Below are 26,835 nucleotides of genomic sequence, written 5' to 3'. Positions count from 1 at the left end.
CCCCGCCTCAGCCACTCAATTAACCTAGGCTCAAAACAGCTTCAGCCACAGCCTTGCACCCTCTCTTCTACCTGGGGCTATGATCCGTGTGCGGGCGACAGGGATTCCGGCGCCGCCTCTGCTGCCGCCACTGCTGATGCTGTCGCTGTCGCTGCTGCTGCTGTTGCTTTCACCGACTGCACAGGGTAAGTGGCCACGCGCGGGGTGGGGCACGAGCTGTGACTGCCCGCTGGCTGCCCGCCAGGGGGGCGCATGCTCAACAGGCATTGTACTCAGTAAGTTGGGTGCTCCCCTTCTAGGAGCTGGCGGCCTGTGGGAGGGATGGGTATGGAGTGCTGCGGTATCTGGGCTGTGACTGGATCCCGCTTGCCCCCCAGGATAGATCAAAGTCCTTAAGGACACCAAAAGAGAGGGTTTAATACAACTCTCCAACCCTGCTTCTGGCTCTTTTATTCTTAAGGTGGAGGCTAGGAGAGACTGGGGAAGGAATTATTTACTTCCCACTTAGGTTTTGTCTTCTTTTCAGGAGAGCCCAGGCATTGCAGGTTCCTGTAGAGCAGGTTCAGCACCAGGAGGGAGTTAAGAGCCATTGCTACTTCTCTTACTCCAAGTCTGGGGAAAGAAAGTTACTGGCCAGCTTCTGTTTTACACCTGCTCTTTTCTTCCTAGGAGACTGCGGCCCGCCTCCAGACATTCCTAATGCCACCCCAGACTTGAGTAGACACACCACATTTGCCAAGAACACCAAGGTGACATATTCATGTAATAAGGGCTATAAACAAATTCCAGGGAAGTCAAACATAGTGGTCTGTCTCGGAACTGGAGAATGGTCTGGCAACGAAACATTCTGTAATAGTAAGTTCTTCATTTCCTTTTTTCCAGAAAAGTTTTGGGAATGTGTAATCTCGTTGAGGTTATTTTTACACCTCTTTGGAGTGACTGGTAATTGATAGTTTCTAACATTATTAAACCCCAGAGTATACAGGTTGGCAGTTTACACTCAAGCTAATTGAAGGCAGTACTTCCTATGGCAAGTCTTGCTTCTTCATTAAGAGTTTTTCTTTCTATTGTACAGGCTAATAGAGAAAAGAAACGATAGGTACTGTTTAGGGAGTAAATTATATGTGAATATATTTGGCAATTACCATGAGACACAAACCCTGGTGATCTGTGTTCTTCAGCTTTATTTTGTTAAGTAAGGGATACAACTCTTGGGAGACATTTCAAGGTCTTACTTCTGTTGTACATATAGTCCTATGATATGTTTGAGATACAGTTTTAGGTGGTTCAGGCATATCATCTGAACATAACATTATATGGTGTGTCTACTCACTAGGGTTCAATATGTAACCCATTGGCTTTTTCTTTTATTATAAACCTCTATAGCATGTTATTCTCCTAACTGCTGTTGGCAGTTAGAACACATTAGTCAGAGAGAGAAAGGAAGACTCTCAAGGCATTACTGTCTGCTATATATTCTTTATATACATTTTACACCACAGCTATGCTAATTTTCTTTTAAAAATAATTAACATTAGTTTACTGTATGTTGCTTGGTCTGGCCTCACCTCCTGGGATCAAAATCTTCCTGCCTCAGGCTCTAAAGTAGCTGGAAGTATAAGCCATGATACCTGCTTTCCTTTTTTTCCTTTCTTTCTTTTTTCTTCCTTCCTTCCTTTCTTTCTTTCTTTCTTTCTTTTTACAAATTATTATTAAAATTTTTATTGGAAAATTATTATTTCTAACAAAAATAAAAAGTATAGTATGATAAACACATGAGCCAGCAACATACAAACTTATCAAATGCTATCTATTCCATGTGATTATATCTGCTACCCCCAGCAGCAGTGCAAACATATTACATTGGGATGGCTGTGATGTTGCTAGGCAACAGAAATATTTGAGCTCCATTGCAGACCTGCAGGCACACATTTGTCTATGTGGCCCATCATGGATCAGAATATTGTTATGTAGTGAATGATTGACTATTCAAAAGTAGAGATAAAAGCCCCCCTGAATTGGGGGACTCTATAGTAAACCGAGAATCATTCAAAATTAACTTTGGAAAATACACTTGAACCTGGCTTTACATTGGTATTTTCAACCCACATACAAAGCAAAAAACAAAACCAACCAACCAACCAACCAAATAAATTAATACCAAAAAACAAACAAACAAACAAACAAAAAAAACCCAATAAACCAAAGCAAACCCATAAGCTCTCAGCACATGTTTTAAGAGTTTGTAACTCTTCCAGGGTATTGCTTCATCTAACCCTTCAAGCAACCTCATGAGTTATGGGACTCTTCTCTCAATTTCAGAGTTAAAGAAATCTACCAGAAGATGAATAATGTAGGTGAGACCTGTACCTCTTATGCCACAGAGCCTGGCTTCAAGCTTGGGCGGCTGAACTACTAAGGCAGCATTTCTTGCTGGAATCCTTCCCTCTCTAGAGCACATCTGCCCAGCTGTTTACACTTGGTGCACACTTTATGTACACAGTTGGTTCATCTGGCTCCTGTTACCAGGAGCTGTGTGACGTTACATGAGTAAGAGTGTGTAAAACATTTAGAAGGATTCACTAAATTCTATTGTAATTGACATTTATATGTGAAAACTTCACAGACACCTAGTAATTGAAAAATGAAGGTGTGCATTATACTTGATGGACTACAAATACCACAGTCATATTTATATTTATATATATATATATATATATATATATATATATATATATATATATACAAGTTGATGGAAAAGGGGGTGGTTTAACTACTAGCTATTAGATTATATGGATTATAAGATAAGTTGACATTCCTCTTTTTCTGTTGCCATGTTAACTCTTTTAGAAACATGTAATGGTCCACAAAGGGTAAAGTTTGCAACTCTCAAACAAGAGTATATCAGTGTGAACTTTTTCCCAATTGGTACCACTGTGGAATATAAGTGTCGGCCAGGATTTGTAAAAGTCCCTTCAGTCTCAGCAAAATCAACTTGCCTTGAGGAATTAGTATGGTCTCCAGTTGGTGAATTTTGTAAAAGTGAGTACAATTTAAAGAAGTAATTCCAGTCATCTGTATTTGGGGAAATATTCTGTCTTCTGTTTGTGCTGGAAAACATATATGTATAATGTTTCTTCAATGATTCATGAGTTATTTTTTAATTAGACAAATATTTACATAATAGCAGTATTTATTGACAGAGTTTGTGTTTACTAAATTTAAGGTTACCTAAAATGATGACATACTCCAAGTACCTTGCTTCTTTGAAGCAACAAATCATGAATGTAAAATTAAAGAAATGTAAAGGTTAGAAAGATCAGTGACACAGAGGATGAATTTGTGTATATAGGACTGATATTTAGTTTTTCCTGCTATTCTAAGATACAATTAACAAGTAAAAATCATATAAATCAGAGTACACATTATTTTTTAATGAATTTCTATTTGTTACCTGTGTCTGTATAATTTTCATGCATGTATGCATGGCTGTGCATGCATGAGTAGATGTACATTGTGTTGGGAGTATTATAGGAAACCTCTAGGTGCCAGATCATAGGTGCCTTTGGTCTGGAGCTTCATTTCATAGAGCAAACTAACTGTCCTCTTCCTGCCTCCTCCTGGCTTCCAGGGATCTGTCTCCCATATTGCTATCACTGGGAGAGTATAGATGTGTATCACTGTATCCACCTGTTTAGCTGGAGTCTGGAGACCCAAACTCTGGTTTTCACTCCTGCAATAAGCAAGCATTTTATTAACTGAGACATTTCCCCAGGTCCTTACTATGACATGTGTGTTTGTTTTTCTGTGTGTTCATGCACTTGTAGAGAGTGCATATGAAGGCCAAGGGACAACCTTGGGTATCATCCTTCAGACCCTGTTCACCTTAAATTTGGACAGTATCTATCATTGACCTGGGGCTTCCCAAGGAGGTTCCATTGGCTGGCCAGTGAGCCCCAGGGCTCTGCCCACCCAGTTCTGGGATGAGAATTGCTTGTTACCATGCTTAACTTTTTTTCTGTGTGTCCTGGGGATCAGAGTCAGGTCTTTGCCTGAAAAGTGCTTTACCAGCCAAGATTTCTCTCTATCTCCCTCTCCCATTTAAATTTTATCTAAGTTAAAATAAAAGTGATGTGTTTCATCATCATAATTTCATATATCCATGTCACTTGGGTCTTTTTCATTCTCTTCTCCACTGTCTTACCTCCACATTCCTGCTGGTTTGGTTCCAGGTCCTCTTTCCTTCTGCTGCCATGTTATAGTTAGACCATTACATTGTCTCTTTTCCTCTCCCCTTAAGACCTCATTCTTCTCCATTCACTTTCAGTATAATGTATGTTTATCTGTATATGTGTATATGATTTATTTAATTACTGTCATAGCCCATTTTAACATTCAGTAAAGTTAGAAAGGTTTTTTTTGTTGTTGTTGTTTTTGTTTGTTTGTTTTTTATATATTCTCTCTCTCTCTTTAGAAAAAGCATGCCACAATCCTGGAGAACTGCAAAATGGTCACATTACCATATTAACTGATATTTTATTTGGTGCAGAAATAAGCTTCTCATGTGATGAAGGGTAAGTTTCACCACTCTAAGACTTTACTATATTCAATTAACAACAAAAGAGATCAGGAATTCAGTGCACACTGATGAATTTGTGGCTTGCCGTCACAGGTTGGTAGCTTCTCCAACAATCCCTCATAGTGAGAGTTGGGGTGAGTTTAAGCAATACACAGTGGTGCACATGTATGTAAATGTCAAAATGAAAGCTATTTTCTATATGTTACTGAAAAAACCCCTAAAAACCATAAACACCTCTCCCCAAAGAACTTTTGTCATGAGCCCATTGTGGTGATGTGTTACAAGCAAACTTAGTGTTATTAGTAAACTTGGTAATGTAGACCAGAGAAAGATTTTTATATTTCTAATTTCTCTAGATTATTAGAGTCTAATACACATATGTGCAGTTCTAAATGTGATTAGTGAAAAAACTACTGAAATATGTTGATGATACAAAAATAACAATCCTTAAAGTGTTAGAAATCAAACTCATTTGCAACTGATTTAAATATTTATTTGCACCTCAGTTTTACTATAGGCAAACAGACTGTCACATCATGGGCTAAGACAAAAGTCTAGTGTGGAAATGGCCTCCTAAGAGAAGGTTCTTAGGGCTTCTTTAGTTCTTCCTTTAGAGCAAGGGAGTTCTTTCAGTATCATCAGTGACTCACACAGTTTGTTCATTTTCTTTCTGTGTTCTGAGTTCAGTTGCCATCCCTTTCCACTTATGACAGAGAAATGGGCAGTGCCATGTGGATCTAGTGGATTGTCAGGAACCCAGGGTTTGGGAAGGAGTAGGTGGAGAGCCAGCAGGGGAGGGTTGGGAAAGGGTGGAAGGTGGGTTAGGTTTGATCAAAATACCTTGTAGATGTATGGAAAGTACATCAAAGGATGCCTTTCTTTTAGAACATAGAGGGGAAGATTTCCTTACACATGATTTTAAGAGGTTTTTGTCATGTATATATTTTCAATGCTGCAAGCAAAAGAAGCATTTTTCATGTCTGGAAGTCTTGCCATTTGTTATCATCTCTGTAAACTAACATTTTTCTTTTTTAATTTCCATCTAGATGCTGATCAAAACTGTCATTTTGTCTCCATCATCTGGTGGAGCAAATCTTTTAAAATGAAGTTTTGGAGAACTAAAAAGATAACTCTTCTGTTTGTGAATATAATAGCCTTTCTTCCCTTCTCCTTTAGGTACAGGCTAGTTGGTGTAACCTCCACTTTCTGTACTCTTTCGGTAGGAAGAGATACAGAAAATCCTACTGTTGACTGGGAGGATGCATTTCCGGAATGCAAAGGTATGTTTCTTTTTTAAAGTATTCAAATTGTGCATCCACAGGACAACAAAATCAATTACTTCTCATATGAGAACTGTCCATAACTATATCTGTGGTGCCCTGCTTTTCACTGTGTCTCTACTAAAGACAAACTTCTGATTTTATCAAATGTGGGAGGACTCTGAAAACTGGCTCTAAGCAGTACTATCCTTAACTAAAGCATAATTTAATTAAGAATTAAGAACCAACTGTGTTATGCTTGGTCATTTGCTGTCTAGCCACTGCATCTAATAGTCAGAGAAGCAGATTTCCCAATTTTATGTAAGGAAATAATCCTCAGGGTCTGAATGATTGGTTCCATGTGCTAAACCTAACTGTCATGGCAATGCCTTTAATACAGGTCTCTTACTGCAAATTGGTTCTTTCTCTAAGAGTCAGTATTGCCTACCTGTCTCTTTTTAAGAGTGTGGATATCAGTTGAGATAATAACCTAGAAGGTTTGACAGTATGTCATGTTTTTCTCATTAGAGAAATAAGGTTGCATCATAAAGAAACCATTCTGATGCTTGAGAATCTCAGTTTCTAAAGAGAAAAATACAATGAAAAACAATATCATAATATATGCAGATATCTCTCTATATCTATATCTATATCTATATCTATATCTATATCTATATCTATATCTATATCTATATCTATATCATCTATATCTCCAAATGTAGGTCCACTAGAGGCATGGTTTCTTTTACAAATGGGAAATATATGCAGTTTGATTATTTGTTTATTTATTTATTTATTGAGTCCTGGGCATAGATTCCTGGTCCTCTTGTATGCCAAGGCCACTTTGTCCTACTAAGTCACAGACAATTTAAAATGTAGACTTTATTTTTTCCGTCTTTCATTCTTTTGATACTTAACTTGCAACTTCCTCAAATGGCTTTTAATACCCTAATGTCAAAAATAATGGTAAGTACATTGTGTGTGTTTGTGCTTGTGTGTGTGTGTGTTTGTGTGTATGTGTTACTATCAGGAGAAGAGTTGAAAAGTCTGTAGTTTGTGGACTGACACTCTGGTAGCCAATGTGTGGAATCAGTTGAACAGACAACTAATAGGAACCCTGCTGTCAAGGAGCCCACTTCTGTCAGGCCCCTCATGGGTCCTTCCTGCTAGGCCTTCTGTTTCTGTTTTTTTCTTAGGACTATTTGAAAGATTTTATCGTTTCTACTGACTACCAAGATTCTGTTCCCACTCATAGTAAAAGTTCTTGTAAAGACACTGAAAGACTAAACAAAAGGAGGGGCTGGAATACACAGTTACTTGGCCCAGGCAACCTGGCCTAAATACTGGGTAGGCAGTTTCAGTGTGAAGCCAGCAGATGCTGCCTTTGGTTCACAGAAGTGTGCCCCCCCCATATACTCCCACCCCCCAGGAATGTGTCCTAGTGCAGAAGTGTTTGCACAAAGCCCACTTTCTGTTTTTGCTGTGCTCTAAGTCACAGTCCTGTTTTCTTTATGCTCTGCATCATGAACACACCATTGTTCTCTTGGCTCTCAGTCCTCTTTCCATCAGCAGCTGCTGAGGTCCGCATTCCTCAGGAAAGTCCCTTGAACCTGATCAGTCCAGGTTATCGCCTATTCCTGTATATCCCCACTGTGAGAGTCATATTTTTGATTTCCATGTTAAACTACGTGTTGTTTTGTTTTGAAATTATCAACATAAAAAGTGGAAAGTGAATTCTATTTTCCCCAGTATAATATCATTATAAATTGTTTGGAAATTTCATGCAATGCTCCCTGATGACACTCACTTACCATTCTTCCCAGATCCACCCTCCCACCATTGCATTCCTCCTCCTCTTCCTCCTCTTCCCCTTCTTCCTCCTCCTCCAACAACAACAACCCTCCCCCCCCCAAATCCCAAAACAAAAAACCCACCAAGTCCTGGATATGTTTCCCATATATGTATACCCACTGGAGCATGGTCAAAGTCTCAGTGGCCAGCCCCTTAAAGAAAACTGGATCCTCAGAAGTGTAGCTCTTCACAGTTGATGGACAGTGAATTGTTATCCAGTGTGCAGCCCTGTTGTGTGGATGAGTGAGGGTGCACTGGTCTCTATTGTGACTGTGATTACAGAGGAGAAAGACCCAGGAGGAATGAGGAACACATTCAAGGATGGTCTTTAGTTACAAGCTTTCCAAGTTAGGGTTTTACTGCTGTGAGCAGACACCATGACCAAGGCAACTCTTATAAGGACAACAGTTAACTGGGGCTGGACCTTTAACATCAGTAACACAGATTCCTGGTCAAAGAAAGCATCAGAACTACCTCTCTATACAAGGGATTCTTGAACTTGTGGCAACAATCATCATGTTTGAGCCTCCTATATCCTGGGATTTTAGTCATGAGCTAATAGGCCTAGTTATCTAATGATCTTGCTCTCTCACTCTCTTGCTCTCATGCTCTAGATCTTTCTCTCCCTCTGTGTTGGTACATATGAAGTTATAGATGTGGGACTCACATGTGCACACATACATGCATGGTACAGAGGATGACCTCAGGAGTTGGTAACTTTGGATTTTGGAGACAGTGTCTAAAGAGACCGATGGTTGCTTGATTTGAGTAACCTGGCTATCCATAGGCCTAGGAATCTGTGTCTACCTCCCCATCTTTTCCAGGTGCACACAACCAAGCCCAACTTTTTCATATGTGTTTTGGGGAATGCTTATACAGCAAATACTTTTCTGACCAAGCTATCACCCAGCCCTTATCTCTTGGTTTTTTATATCTCTACACTACTTGTTCTATGCCTGGATTGGCCTAGGAGTTCCTTCAGCTTTTTTGTTTGACTGTGTTTTCCCTATCAAGAATCACAGCCCTTAGTCCTTCACTAGGATTTGCTAGACTGGTTATTGTGTGTCCTCTCTCTTTCCATACCTCTGTTTCTGTGGTAGCCTTCACATTGTGTTTGGGCTGGACAAGTGTGTTATTCTTTCTTAGTTTAAACGTATTATGAATTTGCTTGTATTCTATGATTGTGTATGTACATTTGAGGTTATTTAATTTGGTGTGCTTGTGTAGTTATATTGTTTTCTTGATTAGCTTAATGGTGCTATTGAACATGCAATCCACTGATCTTGCTGTTATCAGAACTGTCAGAAAGAGATCTCTTTTTACAACATAAGCATTATTACATGGCTTGGATCTTTTATTTTTAATTCACATTTTTGTATAATATATTTATATAATATATTTTAAGTCAGTTGTGTCCTCTACCTCAGTGAGTCATCTCTCCTACAATACCTTACCCTTTAGGTGAAAATGGAGACCTTGTGTCATGCCCCACAGGTGGACAACCACTGTAATAGGCACTGTCAGTAGCCATTTTTTTCAGAAAGGCTGAACTCAGAAAAATGATTGATTTTAATTGTCTTAAATGTTTTGAACATGTTTTAGTGTAATTTATAAAAAATACAATATCAGTTTTCATTAACAATACTTTAATTCTTTCTAAGAAATTATTTGTCCAGGACCACCAGATATCAACAATGGAAAAATTCAAGAGGAAAGTGACTCTTATAAATTTAATCAGGTGGTCACCTATTCATGTGCTGAAGGCTTCACTCTGGTTGGAAATACTAACATTGTTTGTATTGAGAAGTCTGATCATGGAGAATGGAGTGGTCCACCACCCAAGTGTATAGGTAATCTGTTATATTCTTCTTTATGTACACATGTTCTATTGTTGTATGTATTTATAGATACTGAACTGTTTGTATGGTTTTCAAGACAAGTAAAATCAAGGGTTAAATGAAAAGATTTCCTAGCAAAAATAGCAATGTCAACTGAGCAGTGGTGGTGCACTCCTTTAATCCTCGTACTCGGGAGGCAGAGGCAGGTGGATCTCTGAGTTTAAGGCCAGTCTGGTCTATAGAGTGAGTTCCTGGATAACTAAGAAAACACAATCCATGTCTTAACAAACAACAAACAAACAAAGACAGCAATTTGTCTTTCCTCAAAATGAATATCAGAATTCAGTACCATGTAACTCATGGTAAGACCAACTTGTAACTCATTATTAACATTGCCAACACCCTGAGTAGGCTCTGGGGAAAGGTGTGGGGTTGTCCCCTTTTTTGGTATTCTTCTCACAGTCTGTAGTGGAGCTTTATGGTAAAGGACCATAGAGCACAGGGTCTGTCACTCACTTGGGTGGTGCCTCACCCCAGCAGCTGAGACCAGAAGTCAAGTCACCTTACCCATCAAGCCCAGGAAGATTAGGGATGCATGGAAGGTTCTACCAGAGCAGTAGCAGAGCTGCAGGGAGCTGGAGTGAAGCCCCAGGATTGGCCTGTTGTCCTAGGACCTGTGTGCTGCTCTTTTTCCTTATCACACTATCTAAAGTGATACCTGAGTGCAAACACTTCTTGGAGCTCACTCTGAACTTTGTGTATAGAAAACTGAATTACTTTTGATTCACCCAAGGCACTGTGCAAAGACAGGTCATACTTTATTGAATAATCAATGCAGAACCCTTAGACACATGACCGTAGAGGGAGTTTGCTTTGGATGGCCACCTGCTTCTGGTTCCTTGTTTAGTAGATTAATGTTAGTATCAACAAAACAAACAGGAAGGAAAAAAAAAACCAGACTGATCTACAGTTGAGGTGGGAGAATTCATCATACCTATTCCCATAGCTAAAAGAAAAAGTAAAGAAAAACGTATTAAGATTGGAAGAGAGTGAGCACCAGTGGTTAGGGTTAAGCAGATTTTTAGAGGAGAGCTGAACCCATCATAACATGTGGTGTTTTTCAAGTCACATGTGCCAAAAGTGACCATCTGCTGCCCTTCAACCTTGGTGCTTTCCTTCACAGCCTTCTTCCTGATTACTGTGGAATTTAGATTAGGCATCAATAACGAAAGGGAGATCATCAGGAAATTTAAACTCAGTGGGAGAATACAAACCCTTTGGATTCAAAATAAGAATTTAGTGGAATAAAGAATAACTTTTACAGCCACATGAGGGCATTAAATTAAATAGCTTTTATAGAGATCCCACTCCCTTTAGTCATGCCCTTGCTGTTTGCCTGCATGGCAGGTGCTGTGTTTTGTGGCAGGAATTTTGAATTGTTTCATATAAGTAGTCTGTGACAGACCTTTTTTTTAAAAGCAGGAAAAAATATATATACCATCTGAACACTTAGAACATAGTATCTGGTAGGTGGGGCAGGGCATCATTAGTAGATATAACCTGTTGTCACTTCAGGGACAGGCCATGTGGAAAGTGACTTACCTAAGCCAATCTCTACAATGGTGCCAAGCAATCTGCACTGGAATTTTGTTGTTGTTGTTGTTGTCGTTAGTGTATTAAAATTGGCACATACTTATATAACTTTAGGTGGGTAATGTGATATTTCAAAGGGAGCATACAAAGTGTAATGACCTAATTAGCCTGCCTTGGTGTTTGGATGAAGAAGACAAATCTTAGAAAGGTCAAAGGCTTGGTGAAGTTCAACCCTACTTAGGGCTGCCTGAAAGTGGTTAGTAGAAGCACCTGAAGACAACCAGCACAGAATAAGTCTACAGATTCACTAGCTCATTCTGAAGACAAGGGGCAAAGTAACTGCTCTCATCTTTATATAAAAACATTCTTGGTGTGAGTGGAAGAGACAGTTTTTAAAGAGAAAATTGAGAGACATGTCACATAATGGAATGTTATTCTAACTATTTTTTCTTTACATAAAAGAAAAAATATGTTTGTTAGAAAAAAACATGCAATAATATTGCAATTGCAAACTTTTATTGGTATAAGTCTTGTTTAGTCACATATGGGTATGATGTAGCTTCTACTTTCATCATATATATATATATTATGTATATATGTATATATATACATAATATATATATATATATATATATATATATATATATGATTTTATATAGTTGTATAAAATCTAGGATCCAGTAATGAGAGAACATGTATTCTTCATCTTTTAGAGATTGATTTATTTTATCTTGTATAATGGTTTTCATGAGAAATGAGACTGTTTGGAGGAATGGATAGGAATAATGAGATAGAGAGAGAGAGAGGGAGAGGGAGAGGGAGAGGGAGAGGGAGAAACTGATGATTATTGTCAAAACCTGTGCTATAGTTACAGGACATAGCTTTATGAAACTCATTGCTGTGTACAGTTAATATGCATGGATAAAAAAATGATGCAGCAGATGAGGGATGTAATAAGGGCTGGATTTCTAAAAGTCCATCTAGGCGTTTATGGAGAGAGAAAGAACAGTCAGTGAGCAAGTAATGGCTAGGGAATCTTTATGTGGTCAGCAAGATTTAGCTAAATATTAACTTAACATTGTTTTCTATTTAGAGAAATCCAAGATCACAACTAAGAAACCAACAGTTAATGTTCCAAGAATCCCCTCAACGACTCAGAAATCCACCGTAGATGTTTCAAGTACCAAAATCCCACCAACGCCTCAGAAACCCACTACAGTTATAGTTCCAAGTACAAGAATCCCAGCAACACCTGCAAAAACCACTACAGTTTTAGTTCCAGGTACAAGAGTCCCACCAAAACCTCATAAACCTACCAAAGCAAATATCCCATCTACAGCAGCCCCACCAACACCTCAGAAAGCCAACACAGCAATTGTCCGAGCTACAGAACTTCCACCAACACCTCAGAAAACCAACACAGCAGATGGCTCAGCTACAGAAATCCCACCAACACCTCAGAAAACCAACACAGCAGATGTCCCAGCTACAGAAATCCCACCAACACCTCAGAAAACCAACACAGCAGATATCCCAGCTACAGAACTTCCACCAACACCTCAGAAAACCAACACAGCAGATGGCCCAGCTACAGAAATCTCACTAACTCCTCAGAAAACCAACACAGCAGATGTCGCAGCTACAGAAATCCCACCAACACCTCAGAAAACCAACACAGCAGATGACCCAGTTACAGAAATCTCACTAACTCCTCAGAAAACCAACACAGCAGATGTCCCAGCTACAGAACTTCCACCAACACCTCAGAAAACCAACACAGCAGATGTCCCAGCTACAGAACTTCCAACACCTCAGAAAGCCAACACAGCAGATGGCCCAGCTACAGAAATCCCACCAACACCTCAGAAAGCCAACACAGCAAAAAGTTCAGCCACAAAACCAGCTACAGCAGAGATGTCCCTCATATCAACTACTGTATCTACACAAACCCCACCAGTAACCCAGCATCTCACCACAGTTAATTCTTCTGCTGTACAAACTGCACAAACAATCCAGGGATTTGCCACAGTAAAACCTTCGTTGACACAGAATCTGCCAGCAACACAGAGGCCCACCATTTCATACTTCTCAATGACCAAGGGTTTCCATAGGGTTACACAAAGATTCACTTCTGCTCATCTTACAGCAACACAGAATGTACCTGCTATCAAGACAACGGTACATCATCCAACAAGAACATCTAAAGACAAAGGAGAGTCTAACTCAGGTCAGTGGGTTTTGTTCAGATTTCCTGTGGGCAGGTCCAATGTTGTGATGAAGGAAATGTAACTTAAGACTATAGGGTCTAACAGTCTCCAGCTGTTGTGGGTAGGGTGGCTTGAAACCCTGAAAGTTCCTCCAGGGGGAAGTTAGGCAAGGTGGCTGTGGCAACAGTGGCTCATTAAAGGCCTTCTCCACGGTTCCTCACAGTGGTGCGGGCCCCAGTGACACAAGAAAGTCCATGAATTTTACAGGATTTATTTTCAGGATGGTAGTTGAGTCTGGATGTGCACCCCCATGAAACTCAGGGCAGACCTGAGTTAAATAGGGAGGAAGAAAGGGGGAAGGGTCTGGGGAAGAATGCTTAATTGGCTCTGCCCTCTGGCCTTCAGGCATCTCATTAGTATGTAAATCTCTCTAGAGCCTGAGGCCTGTAGTCACACCCTCTACCTGTGCTCTTTGGGTGAGGCTGCATTGCCCTGAACAGTGACTGAACAGTACAGGTCAATGGAGTTCCTCGTGCTAGAAGCCTGGATTCTGGGAGTGAGGTGGAATAGAAGCCCATCCCTTACAGGCAACGGACACCTTTTGGGTCTCTTGGGCTTTCTAGCTACCGCTTTGATCAAAACCAGCCATCCTATCACAGTCCTACCTCCCACTCTCTTTTCTTTCATAAAAGGAGGGGCATCTCTGTGTCATCTGTAGTGAAAATTTTGGATGAGGAAGTCAAAAGAAAACAGTATGCAGGCCATAGGGGGTAGCACAATTAAGGGTAAGGGGATCTGGGGGTGGGGGTTAGGAAGGCAAGGGATCAATGAAACAATTAAACACAGGTGGTACAGTTTGAGGGTAATAACATCTGATTAATCTAGATAGACATGTTTTCCTCACTAACGTGTAACTTTTACCTATTTGACTTTGGCAAGAAAGTTTGTCTGTAGCTGGAAGGTCTGGATTTGTCTTCTATAGAATTCAGCGTGAGTCTCTGGGGTCTTCAGAAAGACAAGGTGGCTGGAAGAAGGCAGCTTGGTGTCCCAGGAAGGTTCCAGGGGATGGTGTTGTCTCTGCTGGGCTTGTGGGAGCACCTGTAGGATAATCACAACAGGGAAGCAGCACCCCAGCAGGGGGATGTCTGCAAAGGGTGTGTAGCAAGCATTAGGCTACTTAAGAGCAAACATGTCATGGTCTGCCATTGAGATCCTAGAAAAGCAAAGGTGTTTGAGGAAATTCAGTCTTAGAAGGCACCTTTGAGTCTGTTTTGGATGCCTGAGGAAGAAAACATAGGCAGCAACACTCTGTAAAAGGAAACTAGTTGTTAAGTAAGAGCTGAAAAATGGTAACCAGTATGTTGATTTAACTAGTGGAAGAAGATTAGAAGACTTTTGAATCTTGAAGAAATCTTAAAAGTTGAAAAAAATGTTGGACATATACCACGAGTGTTAGAGAGAAAAGGAAACATTTAGACATAAACAAGAAAATTAGGGTTGAAAAGCATGAACATTGTTGCTTTAGGTGCTCCTGTTAGGGAGAAAAGGAAAGATTTAAAACTTTTGGCTAAAAAACAGGAATATTGTTGTAGGTCTTCCTGTTGGGGAGAAGAAGCATTAATGGTGGGTTTAGAAGCAGTGGGGGGAGGGCCTTGCTCTGCCATATGGCATCTGTGCTCTAGCAGAGTAGTCAGTCAGGGTAGTCCCCCTTTGTTTTTCTTAGGCGGTAAATCCTCAGTGTAGAGAAGGAGAAGAAAGGCCAACTTTGGAAAAAGCTCAAAGCAAGAAACAGGGGTTTGTTAGGAGAGGCAGTGAGATTCTGTGTAAAAGACTAAGTCATAGGAGACACGTGGGAGCTGGGTTGGAGCCGGTAGCTGCTGGGAGAAGCTGGCAGGCGGCAACCAGGCTCGGCCTGGCATTTTTTAGCAGGGAGGAAGAAACTGTGAGGAACACAAGGGCGAAGGGAGCAAACTGGGTTGGCTTCAGGGGAGCCAGCTGAACTAGGTAGTTGTAGCCTGCTGCAAATGATGGAGCAGGAGGGGAAGCCTACACTACCAGGCAGAGTGTGAAAGACTGACCCCCTGGGGAAAATGCTGGGAACTAGAGTTCAGAGTTAGTGTTCTTGAGAAGTTAGTAGGTGGCTCTCAAACGACTGACTCCCGGGGGAGGGGCAGAGAGTGGAGATTAGGGGGTGGCCGCCATCTTGTCAAGTTGGAGAACCCAGTGGGGAGAGAGAAAGAAATCTACACTAGCAGACAGCATGCAAAGACTGACGTTGGCACTTCTGAGAGCTCAAAACGAAAGAGAATCTCTCACCCAAGAGAAGGACTCTTAGAACGAGAGTTGCAGCAGGCACTATGGCTTGCAAGACAGTTGTTAACTGTGAATGAGGCCCCTCGGTGGAGCTGGGGGGGATGGGAAAAGTGGAGGCTAGGGAGTTGCTGCCATCTTGCCCTTGAGCTGGAGAGCACATGGAGAGGAAGAGACAGAAAGAGAGAGACCTACTCTTTTTGAATTAGGCAGGAGCTAGTGGTAGCTAAGAATAAGAGAAAAGACGCTAGCCAGGAACACGTGGAGAGAGAGAGAGGGGAGGGGAGACAGAGAGAGAGAGCTAGGCTTGTTTGGTCTTGTGAACCAGGCTGGATTTACTCATTGTCCCATGAAGAGGCTTCCCCCCCACCCCCCAGGGTGCCAGCAGGGGGTGCTCTTGGAGCTGGCTTTGCATGTGTCCTTTACCACCTGTAGGGAACGATGTAGCCCCGAGCATGGGCACTCGTGGGTTTGAGTCTCTGTTGCATTGTGGGGCCGCTGACTGTCATGGCTCAGTCGGCTGGAACTGGAGCTCAGCATGGCAAAAGCGGAAGTGCAGGATCTTTGACTGAGTTGATTCCGCACCATACCAGCAGGTGCTAATGACCTGTCCGGAGGGGGAAGTTCTCACTCAGTCTGAAGTTTCGTGGGGTGCAGAGCTCTTGGATGGGGACCCCTGGGCAAGAAGGCTTTCAGGGATTGACTGGTTTCAGACTCCTAGGCTCCCAGGAACCTCTAAAAGCCATGGAAGAGTTGAGACTGGGGGTGTGCGGGCTGGACCAGGCTGCAGCTGAGAGGGGTGAGAGGAAGAGCTGGTGGCGCCCATGTAGCAAGCATCACTCACTTGGCAGGGTCAGTTAGCTTGGTTGAATCTGCAGGGAATGATTAGCTCACACGTGGGTGTGGGCATGGCTTCTTGAATCTTGTTGGGCAGCTGTGATCCCCATGGCTCTAAAGAGACTGGAGCATGGGAATCTTGACTGAGTTCACTCTATGCAAGGCACCAGGTGGGTACTAAGGAGCCTCGCCCAGCTGGGAGAGTTCTCAGTCAGTCTGGTTCTGCAGGGGTGCAGAGCTCTTGAATTGGGGATCCCTAGGCCCAGAGGCGGTCAGGGACTGACTGGTCTCAAGCCCTTGGGCTCTCAGATGCCACTAAGAGGCTGCAGAAGGACCAAGACTGGGGGCATGTGGGCATGCAACCGGCTGGCCCACAGCCGAGAGAAATGGGGGTGGGGGTTGGGGTAGAAAAGAAAGAGGCCCCGCCAGCACCCTACAGGAGAGACTCAGTTACTGTATTCACTTAGCAGACTCTGTGGCCGGCTAGCTTGCTTGAAGAGGGTTGTCCCTGTAGCTGGAAGGCAGAGAGGTCCTCTTCTACAGCAACATGATAGTTGAGACCTTTCCATGCTTACCCACAGTATCAGTTCCTAGAGTTGTGTGACTGGGTCCCATATTGGTTGCACCAACTGTGTGTAGGGTGGCTGGGAACACTGAAAGTTCCTTCAGGCTGGAAGTTAAGCACTGCGGCTGTGGCTACAGTGGCTCATTAAAGGCCTTCTCCACAGTTCCTCACTGCGCAGACCCAATGACATGAGAAAGTCCATGATTTTACAGGATTTATTTTCATGACCGATGGTAGTTGAGTCTGGATGTGCACCCCAGTGAAACTCAGGTCAGACCTGAGTTAAATAGGGAGGAAGGAGAGAGGGGGAGGGGCTGAGGAACAATGCTTAATTGGCTCCACCCTCTGGCCTTCAGGTATCTCATTAGTATGTACATCTCTCTAGGGCCTAAGGCCTGTAGTCACGCCCTCTACCTGTGCTCTTTGGGTGGGGCTGCATTGCCCTGAACAGTGATTGAACAGTGCAGGTCAATGGAGTTCCATGCCATCTGTTAGGAGCCTGGATTCTGGGAGTGAGGAGGAATAGACGTCTGTCCCTTATAGGCAGTGGACACCTGTTGGGTCTCCAGGCTTTCCAGCCAGTGCGTTGACCAAAATCTGCCATCCTATCACAATCCTAAAAGTTGTTCTGTAGTCATGCACAATATGACAAAGATGTTGATAGTCTCCTTAGAATCTGCAGAAAGGCACTTCAGTTTCTGATAGTTTTTGTTTTGGGTGTTTTTCTTATTTTTGAGATAATCTCATTATGTAGCCCAGGCTGGTCTTGAACTCTTGATATCCACCACTCCACTTTCCCCAGGGCTTGGATTACAGGCCTGTGCCTCCATATTGGTTTCATAGTTTTTGATCATTGATTATATTGTCATTTGGTTTCTATTTAAGCTTTTTAAATTTGTCTCTAGTTCTCAAGTCACAACTAATTGCTTGTAATATTTGCTTTGCTGTTATGGGTTATATTGACATTGGTAAGTCTATCAAGCAGATATTAGTGTTGATGCTGCTCAAGTAGACAATCTATGATTGTGTTTAAATGTGTGTACACATGCTCACACATATAATGTATAAATATATACACATATATAATTATGTTTTTACTTGTGAGTGAGTTGGTTTTGAGGTCTTATGTATAGCTGATTAATATATACATAGATATTAAGTTAGTAAATTAATGAAAATTTAAAATGTTGAGTTTTATAATTCTTTTCTCCATTTTATTTTTTAGGTGTTGACCGTTTTGTATATGGTAAGTTTGACTCATGGGGAGTTAAAAGAAATTGCCATCACTGTGGAAAACATAGTCCATATTTCTGGAAGAGAATCTTGTCTTATAACTGTCTCAGGAAAACTATCAAAATGCAGTGTTTATGGGCACCTAAGGGAAGACGGGTAAATCATTTTAATCGGCTTGTTTTGTGGACACCATTAGGCATCCAATACTCTCCTTCACATTCCCAACAGTGCTGCTGTTCTAAGGTAGTCTTAGGACAGCTTCAGGTCATTTGGCCAATCAGTCAGATAGCACTGAGTGCCCGCTGTGTCAATATGTCATTCTAGGGACAGAAAAAGCACAGAAACAACAGTCAATAGGGTTCTTACCCAAAGAGCTTTACAGTTAACCAACTCTTTGACCATGTTTAGGTCTCTGTTATAGAGGCCAAATGTGAGCAAGAGTTCCACTTTTAATGTAATATTTCCTTCATCTCCAGTAATAGTTTTAAGCAGAGTTCTCTTAAAATGTTTCCCTACATGGTAATATGGTCCATGAAGGTAAAAACCTTCTGTGTTGGGATTCCTTTTAGCATTTGGTCAGTATTTTTCTTTGTACATTCTACTTACTGTTACTCATTAATAAGGTCAATAAACCCCTGAACAAAATGGTAATAGACACTGTTAAGTAGAAAAATAGCAAAGTAGCATACCAAAGTCATGTGCAACTGTAAATTCCCTTTCATGAAAAGATGTTTATTTTAAAATTGTGTACTTACCAGCGATACCCCCATTTCATACATGAATGTTTTAGCTAAGGGACATGACCTGAGAACAGGTACTCAGTGTCTATTGTTACTATTACTGGTTCTTGTCATACTTAGTTTATGTTTAAGGTAAAGATTTACTTAGAGATATCCCAGCAGAGGCAATTGCTTTTGTATATTTTCTATTTTAAATAGAAATAAATATATTCTAAGCTAATGAAAAAATCTCCTGCTTGATTTGACAAAGTGGTGAGTTTTAACACCTGAGTTTGTTGTTTTACTCAGTGATATTTAGTGCAGATTTGATACATTTGCTATTTAATACTCTTTAAAAAATAAATTTAGCTTTTATGGTGCTGGGGGTGTAGCTCTGGCCTTGTATGTGTCAGGCACAAGCTTGGCTGATGAATTACACTCCTCTTGTTTTACATTGGAAAGTTTTCAAGCATTCATACTTCTTTTCTGGAAGCCTGTTTAAGGGTATATTATAGTTTACTTGTGTTCTGTCAGCTCGTTTCTGCAGTCAGATATGGCAAAAGTGTTATTTCTTAAATGTATCCTGTTAAGTCACTTTAAAGATGAGATCTGTATGACAGGGAAAATGTTTGTTCATGTTTGTTTCTTTATCAAGAACTGGGAGTGTTTTTAATTTCACTTTCTAGTGAGCACTTGGAGAACTGAGTGTTACTGAACCTTTTATGCATAGACATTGGTATACTTCCTTCTTCATCAGCCCCATTATTCTCACCTGGGAAATGCCTTTGTTGATTACATGGTAATATACTAGAAGTGTGCATTTTTCCCCATTTAATTCTCCTGAGATAGAAATCCTCAGATCTTTTTCATCCTTCAGATCTTTTCATTTGCATCATAAATGCCACTGGTGTGAGTTTTAAAGGTTGTGACTACTGCTCTGTCAGAATTGGTTTCCTACCCATCTCTCTCATTCTTATCTTCTCTCTGCCAAGAATCTGTTTAAGCATCTTTTCCCCTGATTAATCACACCACATGAAACAATAATTCCACTCATATACTGTAAATCAGTCTGTTTTCTATACGCCTGTAATTTTTACATTTTACATATATAAAAGTGATCTTTTTACTCTCTGGGGATAGCTCTTTCTTGGCAATATTGAGGTCACCATAGTTTTATTGCTTTTGAAGTGGACATCATCTAGAAGATAAAGAAAAACAGAACTTGGGCTTAGGAATCAGTCAAACTTTGGTTTCAATGTAGCTTTTGTGTTTAGCGAATATTCAACCCAACAATTAAGTCAATCTCTCTGGTCCCAGGTTTCACATCTATGAGACACAGTGTGTGTAAGCTTATATCATCATAAGGGACACAAGCAATCCTAGTCTAGGTAGCAAGAGATAAAGACATGAGACTCCAGGAAGTCACAGTATGGGTTCCCCATTCTTTCTCTGAGGAAGATTTATGCAGATGCCTTGAACTCATAGAGACCCACCTGAACCTTGGGTTAAGAGAAAGGTTTTATTGCTGTGGCAATGCACAACAATAATTCATGAAAATAACATCAATGCTCAAAAAAGTCAAATAACTATTTGCCAAGAGCCTCCTGATTGCCTAGCTCTGTCCTTATTGATTGAGAAATGATCAGCTGAGACAGAAACTCTTTGCAGTGTTTTCAGTAGTGCAGAGATGCAGCTCTAACAGAGAATCTCACAGAGATACTCCTCTTATGGAAGAATGGCATTTTTAAAAGTTAGATAATTCTCGTTGGATGTCTTCAACTTCATGATTGGGGATATGTGAATTATTATTGCAACTGCACACATAGCTGCCCATTGACCTTTATCCTAAGTTGCCTAAGTTTTCAGTTGGTGGTTGCTTGTCTTTGAGCTTGTTGTTTCATAGATTACCAAGTGAATTTGAGATCATATACAATTCCATTTATAGAAAAAGGTCTTGCTTGTAACTTGAGAGTTACGCCTTTATTAGTTTCCTGGCCACCTGTTCAGTTTGAACTCTACAAATAACCTCTCATTAAAACTTTTTCTGGAGACTCAAATTTATCCAGGTCAACCTACTGAAGGTGAGTGAAGTCCACCTTCTCACTCTGAGATGACATCTTTTGTCAGGTACCATCTTCAACTGACTGAGGACAAAGCCCTTTACACTGTGCACCTTCCCTGGAACAAGGTTACGTTTAAGCATTGCACATTTGTCCCAGCAATGTCAGACCCTGCTATTGGAGCACTGAGATGGCTTAGGATATTTTACTTGCTCCTCCTTCTGAGAGGACAAGTGAGTGACAGGCATGGTTTAATGCTGAGTCTCTGGTCTAAGGAAACCACATGCAGGATGCAATTCATTTCTCCTATTTACTTCTTGAACTTGTCTTCTAACTGTGAAGCTACAGTGTATGTAGCAGCTTCTGTGTTACCAATTTTCCCTCTCAAGGCTTTGTTGCTGCTGATGTAGTAATTGACGTTCTTGTGCTAGTCAGTTTTCTGGCACTATGATTTTAAAAGTTTCTTCTTCTTTTTTTCCCAGTAAGACTTGAATATTGTATTTAAATCATGCTTTTAGCTTTAGTCCTCTTTTGGAACTGTCTTCTTCCCTCTGTAATTACTACCCTGAAGGGATGGCCCTCATCCTTCCTTCCCCTACCCGCCAGTATATTTAAGGACAGTGATGGTATTTCAAAGAAAAATGATATACAGATCAAAATTCCTCTTCATGATATATGAGTGACTTAATCCCTTTTTACTAAATTTAATTTATGGTAATATCTGTGTATGGTAGAGAAGCAAAGACATCCAGGAGAAGCTGGCTCATAACCTCTTTAAACTGTCCATGATTTCCCACATCTGGTATGGGCACGGAGCTAAGCCAACCAACCAGTTCTGAATTCCACGTCCCTGTTGGAATCCCGAGGGCCCTGTTTTCAGCCTGTGGCTTAGACCTGTTTCACTTTAATCTTTAATAAGGTAAAGGACCAAACTGCCCATTGTGGTTTCAATGCAGCTCAAGAGATTGTCACTTGGAAAGAGAATAAAATGTGCACAGCATAAACACCCAGATGTTAGACAGTGGGGAGGGTAAGTCAGCCTTGTTTGAAACAGCTGGTGTGCTTTGAATGGAACGAAATACAAATGTCCTGGTTGACTCTCACGCCCTGTGGACAAGCAGGGTGATTTAAATTGATTCTATTTCATCATGCAGGTTGGACTACTCAGAACTCAACTAGTTTGTACACACCTGAGTGACTTCAAAACTGACTTAATTCCTTCCTGTTTTAGTCATTTAATTAATTACAATAACTACCTTTTAATGATATTATTAAATTGCCCATTGTAATCGATATTATTTTAACGATATTATTTATATTAATATATTATTAATACATATTAATAATAATATAATTAATATTATTTATCACCCGTTTCAGAGTAGTTTCCTTTTTACCCTGTATAGATTTTTCCCCCATTAAACTTGCAGCTGTGTTTTAGAATGCATGCTTTCTCCTTCCTTTTGTTTGGCTTTACATGGATGTGTGATTTTTTTCAAATTTACCTGTCACTGAGTGCATGCAGTGCCCACAGACCAGAAGACGGCAACAGAATCCCTGGGACTAGAGTTACAAATAGTAACCTGCCTTGGCTGGGATTAAACCCAGGTCCTCTGGGAGAAAACCTAGTAGTCTTTACTGCTGAGTCCTCTCCAGTCCCCGTGCACACATTATTAAAGGTTTACAGAGCCCACTTCATCTGTAGTTACTATACAGTATCATAGAAAGAACTTAGGCATCTGTGGATTTTAGAGTCATCAGGGCTTCCTGGAACCAATCTCCCCCATTCCTTGGCCAATATCAAGAGATGGCTGCTTCAAAGAAGGAGTATTTTTTATTCTTCCAAAGCAGTGTATATAAAGTATATGAATATTATGTAAACCACTAAAGGATTTACTCTTTTGTTAAAAAATCATCTCATCTTTTGTTAAAAAAAATTTGGTGGGGTGGGCTGAGCAAGGTAAATAGTTTTTATAGCAACTTGTTTAATGCTAGTCAAACATCCTGGGTTTATTCTGAAAACGCAGTATGACATTACTTTAACAGAACACTTGACAATGTGATCTGGAGCTTAGCAAAATGAACGTAATCACAGAAAAAGTAATACAGGTACTTCAGGCAGAATACTCTGAAAAAAAAAAACCAGATCTCTCCCACCTGCAACCTGTGCTGTCTGCATTTGCCCCAGCTTGCTGTTTTTATTGATGTTGACTAATCTAGTTAAAAATCATTCATTTACAGAGTAAGGGCAGCTTCCCAGAGTTGGTGCCTGGGGCCTTGGTTGTGTGATGGGGTAGAAGGCACTCCCTCCTTGCTCTCCTCCAGTCTTTTATTCACACTTTCCTAGTCACTTGCCACCATGCTTTTGTTAAGCTGGCTGTGCTGGAGCCTTTAGGGTGTGTTTTTTCTAAATTATAGTCTAGTATTTTTGCCTTAAAGCTACCTGCTGAGTTTCTGAAACAAGGGAAATTCATGTAACCCACTCAGTAATGTCTTTTACTTGCTTACTTAAGTAACAGTCCATGTGTCCAGGCATAGTGGCAAATGCTAGTAATTTTAATCTTAGTACTTGGGTGGCTGAGGCAAGAGGATCATGATTTGGGACCAGCCTAGGCTATACAGCAAGGGCCTGTCACAATGGAACAAAACAACAACAACACAACCACAAGGAAGTACCTGAAGATGAAAATCATATCAGTTGGTAACCAATAAATTAACTGACCTTATTTCAGAGGTTTAGCTGTGGAGAGTAAGCACTAACTTTATGAGTGTGTTTACTCTCCTGATTTTATAGTTACTTAATTGAAAATGACAAGGGATAAAGTTGATGAGTGAGAGGTGATTATGTAGCTCCATCCAGCTGTCTTGTGTCTATCAGAGGATTTGTCTAGTTCTTTAGAAACATTGGGTTTATATTGTAAGGTTGTGTTAGGGATGGTGGTACAAGTAAAGTCGTGGTTTTGTTATTGGATTGAAATTTAAGTGATATCATCTAGATAATGTTTTCTTCTTTACTATCCAGTGCTTATAATACATGAGCCCATGAGCCCACTGCCAGGTTTCATAAGTTAAGTGTGACACAATATCTTTGAAATTCTGGTTAATTATATATGAAAGGAATGGATGATTTAACACATTTCTTTGTTTCACAAAATGTCTGTTGAGACAGTTGGCTTATAGTTTCTGCAGATGTGGGTAACAGCATCTTAAGTCTCAATTATTGCCAGAGTGGTTTGTTGAACTTAACTATTTGTTGAATGAGTGGCCGACATACTGATTCTCTCATTACTGTGATCCACATTGTCATTTATTTATAAAAACTTTGTTGTTTGAGAATTTCATAAATAAATGTTTTTAAGGTTTATTTATCTTATTTATATGCATAAATGTTTTGTCTGCACCTGTGTATGTGCCCCATGTGTGTGAAGTTCCTGTATGGGCCAGAGGAGCCAGCAGATATCTTGCAACTTGAGTTAAAATTGCTGTGTGTGTGAGGGGAAACAAAAGCATGGTGGCAAGTGACTAGGAAATGATTGGAATTAAATCCCAATCATCTGGAAGAGCAGGCATTACTCTCAAATCACTGAGTCATCTCTTTAGCTCATGAATATGTTTTGATCAGTGCCCCTACTCCCTCCAGTTCAAGCTCCTCCTATGCCCACACTACTGGGATTTCCTCCAATCTCATGGACTCTTTAAAAACCCACTGAGCCTGTTTACTGTTGCCAGTTTGGGTGCCATAGGGCTGACCATTGGAGTGTGAGTATCCTATTAGGGGCTGCATCCAAAGAAAAGTGACTCCCCTCGAACAGAATCCACCACTTCCATCACATTTCTCAGTATCTTTGCCAGAAGTTCCTCAGCAAGGTTTTTCCCCAGCAAACCAGGGACTTTCACTGGCTTGATTTTGGGAAGTCTTGTGAATGGCTACTCTGAGTCTGTGTGAAACAGCTGCCATTAGAAAACACAGTTTCACAGATGTCCTCCACTAACCCCTGGCTCTTACAGTCCTCCTACCTCATCTTCTGAGATGATATGTGGCCATAGAGGAAGGGTTGTGATAAAGATATCTCTTTTGCTCTTGCCATCTGCACTTTAGGCAGTTGTGAGTCAGTGTTAATCATCATCTAGATGTATCTTCTAAGCATCTCTGAAAAGAACTTGGAGCTTCCCTGATCTATGGGTCTAAAAATAGTCAATTAGGAGGCATCTTAACACTATGCTCAGTTAGCAGAACAGTAGAAGTCAGTTTTTCCTTTAGGGTCTATGACTTAGTCAGCCATGGGTGGTTGGGCTAGTTAACAGTACCAGGAACCAATTCTATCTAAAGGAAAGGCCTTAAATCCAACAAGCATTTGGTTGTCTCCACAACATTCATGCCAGTGCTGTCTCATTGGGTGCCTCTTGCCAGCTTAGTCCTTACTCCAGTTGACATGGTCCATAACTGGATAAGATTGTTGGTGACTTCCTTATGAATAGCATCCACAGCACCTTCAGTTGCTATAGAAGTCAGGCAGTGGGGATGAGTGGGTCAGTTGTAGTTTGATTTCTCAGTGTCTTTATGACTCACCTGTATGGTGTTTTCTGAAACAGCATCTTACCATCAAGTTCAGGCAGGCAACCAAGAGACATGACCATGACCTGCATTGTTTTGGGGAGTCTGTGGGACTCAACTGACTCGGGGCTTTTTGTTTAATATCCTGTTATGTCTTGTACAGGGTAAATCCATTTAAACTCATTTTTGTATTTGGATCTATTTTAGGAAGCCACAGAAATAGGTAGGTTTCCATGTGGACTTAAGCTTCTCCTCTACCTTGGCCTTTGACTTCCTACCCTGCATTAATTCCTGAATTATTGTTTAATCTTGTTTGTACTCAACCTATCTCACTTTAATTACAATTACTGGGATGTGATAACACCATGAATATTTGGGAGAGGGAGTGATGATCCTTGGGGCTTAGTAAAAATGGTTTGGTTGTGACAGTTTCCTTTATAAGTAGATTGGCTCATTTTGTGTGTGCTTTTCGATTCACTTGGTGACTTTTAGACTCTTCAGTGTCCTAGAAACATCCACATTAAGATACATTTTCATAACTATATTTGTGGATCATAAAAGATAATTTTTCTGTCTTTGTTTAAAAACAGCTTAATGAAAATGTGTCTGTGAATGTTCTCAAGTGTCTTAGTCTCTTGAAACTTTACATGTCATTGCTCTGGGGTCTTTCACTGACTCTTATTCTTGAGGTATCTCCAAAGTGCTTGGCTGGTAAGAAAGAAAAAGGTGTATTTTGTAATATGTTTCCATAATTACTGAAACAAATTAGAATAAACTGAAGGCCCTTCATGCTCTTTGACTTAAGTTACATTTGTTTGAGCTCCTAATTAGCTAGTTCTTCTAGTGTTTTATCCCATTGCACCCAAAAAGTTAATGTTTATCATCCGTAAATAAAATCATTTTTGATTTTAATTTTTTTCTTTAACTTTCAGGACATACATGTTTAATAACCTTGACAGTTTTGCATGCGATGCTATTACTCATTGGCTAGTTGATGTAGCCAACGAAGAGTTAAGAAGAAAGTATATACAACTACTGAGAATACTTCTAGTTTGTTAGAATGTCCAGGAAGAATGGGTACAATAAATTTAATAGTGTTGTTTGTTCTGTATATGCTGTCATTGTCTTCAAGGTCTGTTAGAAATGTTAACAAAGCAAGAAGGAGTTTGTCTGAGATAATATTCTTGATGCATATTCTTGAAAATATTTAAAAACTAGACAAATCACAA

At 40.5% G+C, this 26,835-nt stretch overlaps 1 protein-coding gene across 4 annotated transcripts; it reads left to right on the top strand.

Moving 5' to 3' along the window:
* On the top strand, positions 1 to 26,835 carry LOC117716413 (complement decay-accelerating factor, GPI-anchored). Of its 4 annotated transcripts, XM_034513461.2 has the most exons (10): positions 4 to 185; positions 670 to 855; positions 2,851 to 3,042; positions 4,475 to 4,574; positions 5,756 to 5,859; positions 9,351 to 9,539; positions 12,214 to 12,402; positions 13,267 to 13,347; positions 18,265 to 18,285; positions 26,539 to 26,835. In XM_034513461.2, the coding sequence occupies exons 1-10, from the start codon at positions 80 to 82 to the stop codon at positions 26,595 to 26,597; spliced, it is 1,227 nt and encodes a 408-aa protein (XP_034369352.1). In that variant the 5' UTR covers positions 4 to 79; the 3' UTR covers positions 26,598 to 26,835. The 4 variants fall into 4 exon arrangements, with proteins under 4 accessions (XP_076797216.1, XP_034369351.1, XP_076797217.1 ...); XM_034513460.2 differs by lacking the exon at positions 26,539 to 26,835 and having other exon boundaries at positions 2 to 185; positions 18,265 to 18,673; XM_076941102.1 differs by having other exon boundaries at positions 3 to 185; positions 12,214 to 13,347.

This window comes from Arvicanthis niloticus, chromosome 10 (assembly GCF_011762505.2).
Source record: "Arvicanthis niloticus isolate mArvNil1 chromosome 10, mArvNil1.pat.X, whole genome shotgun sequence".
NCBI lineage: Eukaryota > Metazoa > Chordata > Mammalia > Rodentia > Muridae > Arvicanthis > Arvicanthis niloticus.
The sequence above is the reverse complement of the archived record's forward strand: the minus strand, read 5'-3'. Positions and strand labels throughout refer to the sequence as shown.

Excerpts from the sequence above, each read along its gene's own strand:
- LOC117716413 (XM_076941101.1), top strand. The coding sequence starts at position 80 with ATGATCCGTGTGCGGGCGACAGGGATTCCGGCGCCGCCTCTGCTGCCG. Across the intron at positions 4,575-5,755 it reads AGCTTCTCATGTGATGAAGG|GTACAGGCTAGTTGGTGTAA; the intron begins GTAAGTTTCACC and ends CTTCTCCTTTAG. Across the intron at positions 13,348-18,264 it reads CAAAGGAGAGTCTAACTCAG|GTGTTGACCGTTTTGTATAT; the intron begins GTCAGTGGGTTT and ends TTTATTTTTTAG.